Source organism: Capsella rubella, unplaced genomic scaffold (genome assembly GCF_000375325.1).
Source record: "Capsella rubella cultivar Monte Gargano unplaced genomic scaffold, Caprub1_0 scaffold_8, whole genome shotgun sequence".
Classification (NCBI taxonomy): domain Eukaryota; kingdom Viridiplantae; phylum Streptophyta; class Magnoliopsida; order Brassicales; family Brassicaceae; genus Capsella; species Capsella rubella.
The window spans coordinates 10,469,255-10,471,026 of NW_006238916.1; the positions used below are offsets into that span (position 1 = coordinate 10,469,255).

Below are 1,772 nucleotides of genomic sequence, written 5' to 3' on the forward strand. Positions count from 1 at the left end.
CAAAGGCGAAGACCAAGGTGTTACGTGCTAGGAAGGCTAGCCATGAATCACAGTTTGCTCGAATATGGGATTATCAAGCTGAGGTTTTACAGCAGAATCCGGACTCAGAGTTTGAGATCGAGACGATACCAGGGCCAGTCATTGGAAGCAAACAGAGGTTTTATCGTCTCTATATTTGTTTCAATTCACAGAAAGAGAGTTGGAAAAAAACGTGTAGGCCCATCATAGGATTAGATGGAGCTTTTCTGAAATAGGATATAAAAGGTCATCTTCTAGCTGCAGTTGGAAGAGATGGGGATAATAGGATAGTTCCTATTGCTTGGGCTGTTGTAGAAATAGAGAATGATGATAACTGGGAATGGTTTGTGAAGAATATTTCTAGAAGTTTGGGACTTGATACAATGACAGATATAGCTATCATTTCAGATAAACAACAGGTTTGTGTAATTTCATACTTTTGATTTTCTGTATGTTGGTAGTCTCTTTGATGAATATGACATTATGATTGTTTTGCAGGGCCTAGTGAAAGCTATACATGGTGTACTTCCACATGCTGAACATCGACAGTGTGCTAAACATATTATGGAAAACTGGAAAAGGGACAGCCATGATCAAGAACTTCAACGCTTGTTTTGGAGGATAGCTAGGAGTTATACAACTGGACAGTTCAATGATCGAATGGAAGCACTCAAAAAGTACAACCCGCAAGCTTTTATATCTCTTCAAGATACTAATCCTACAACATGGTCCAGAGCTTTCTTTAGGATTGGTACTTGCTGCAATGACAACCTCAACAACCTCAGTGAGTCTTTTAATAGGACTATTCGACAAGCAAGGAGAAAGCCTTTGTTAGATTTGCTAGAGGATATTAGAAGGCAATGCATGGTGAGAAATGCAAAGAGGTATATCATTGCTGAAAGGTTGAAGACACGGTTCACAAAGAGAGCTCACGCTGAAATTGAAAAGATGATCGCTGGGACACAAAACTGCACAAGATACATGGCCAGAAACAATTTGCATGAGGTAGACGAGAATGATGTTACTTACCGAGTTGATATGAATAACAATACTTGTGGTTGCAGAAAGTGGCAAATGGTTGGAATCCCATGTATTCATGCTGCAAGTGTGATCATTGGAAGAAAGGAGAAAGTTGAGAACTATGTCAGTGAGTATTACACAAAGAAAAGGTGGAAAGAGACCTATAAAGATGGTATTAAGCCTGTCCAAGGGATGTCTTTGTGGCCTAGATTGAATAGGTTGCCTGTCCTGCCACCACCATGGAGAAGAGGTAATCCGGGAAGACCATCTAACTATGCTAGGAGAAAAGGAAGAAATGAATCTTCATCTTCTTCAAATAACAAGATGTCAAGGGCTAAGAGGGTGATGACTTGTTCTAACTGCAAAGAGGAAGGACACAATAAGCAAGCTTGCAAAAATCCACCTGCTGCGACTCAACCAAAGAGACCAAGAGGTCGACCACGAAAATATCAAGAACCACAAGCTTCACAACCTCCTCACGGATCACAAGGGTTAGGTGCTTCACAACCTCCTCACGGATCACAAGGGTTAGGTGCTTCACAACCTCCTCACGGATCACAAGGGTTAGGTGCTTCACAAGGGCAAGGTTCACAACCTCCTCAAGCACATGGATCACAACCTCCTCAAGCACATGGATCACAAAGGCAAGCACATGGATCACAAAGGCAAGCACATGGATCACAAAGGCTAGCTCACGGATCACAAAGGCAAGCTCACGGATCTCAACCCCAAGG

The 1,772-nt window shown here is 42.1% G+C and overlaps 1 protein-coding gene across 1 annotated transcript in view; it reads left to right on the forward strand.

Annotated features, from left to right (window-relative positions):
• The window catches only part of LOC111829036, a 1,531-nt gene extending 155 nt beyond the window's left edge, over positions 1 to 1,376 (forward strand). The window contains exons 2-5 of the mRNA XM_023777667.1: positions 6 to 137; positions 255 to 437; positions 517 to 1,288; positions 1,363 to 1,376. Coding sequence (XP_023633435.1) covers positions 6 to 137; positions 255 to 437; positions 517 to 1,288; positions 1,363 to 1,376 — 1,101 coding nt within the window. The remainder of the gene's footprint in view (positions 1 to 5; positions 138 to 254; positions 438 to 516; positions 1,289 to 1,362) is intronic.
• Positions 1,377 to 1,772: the final 396 nt, after the last annotated feature.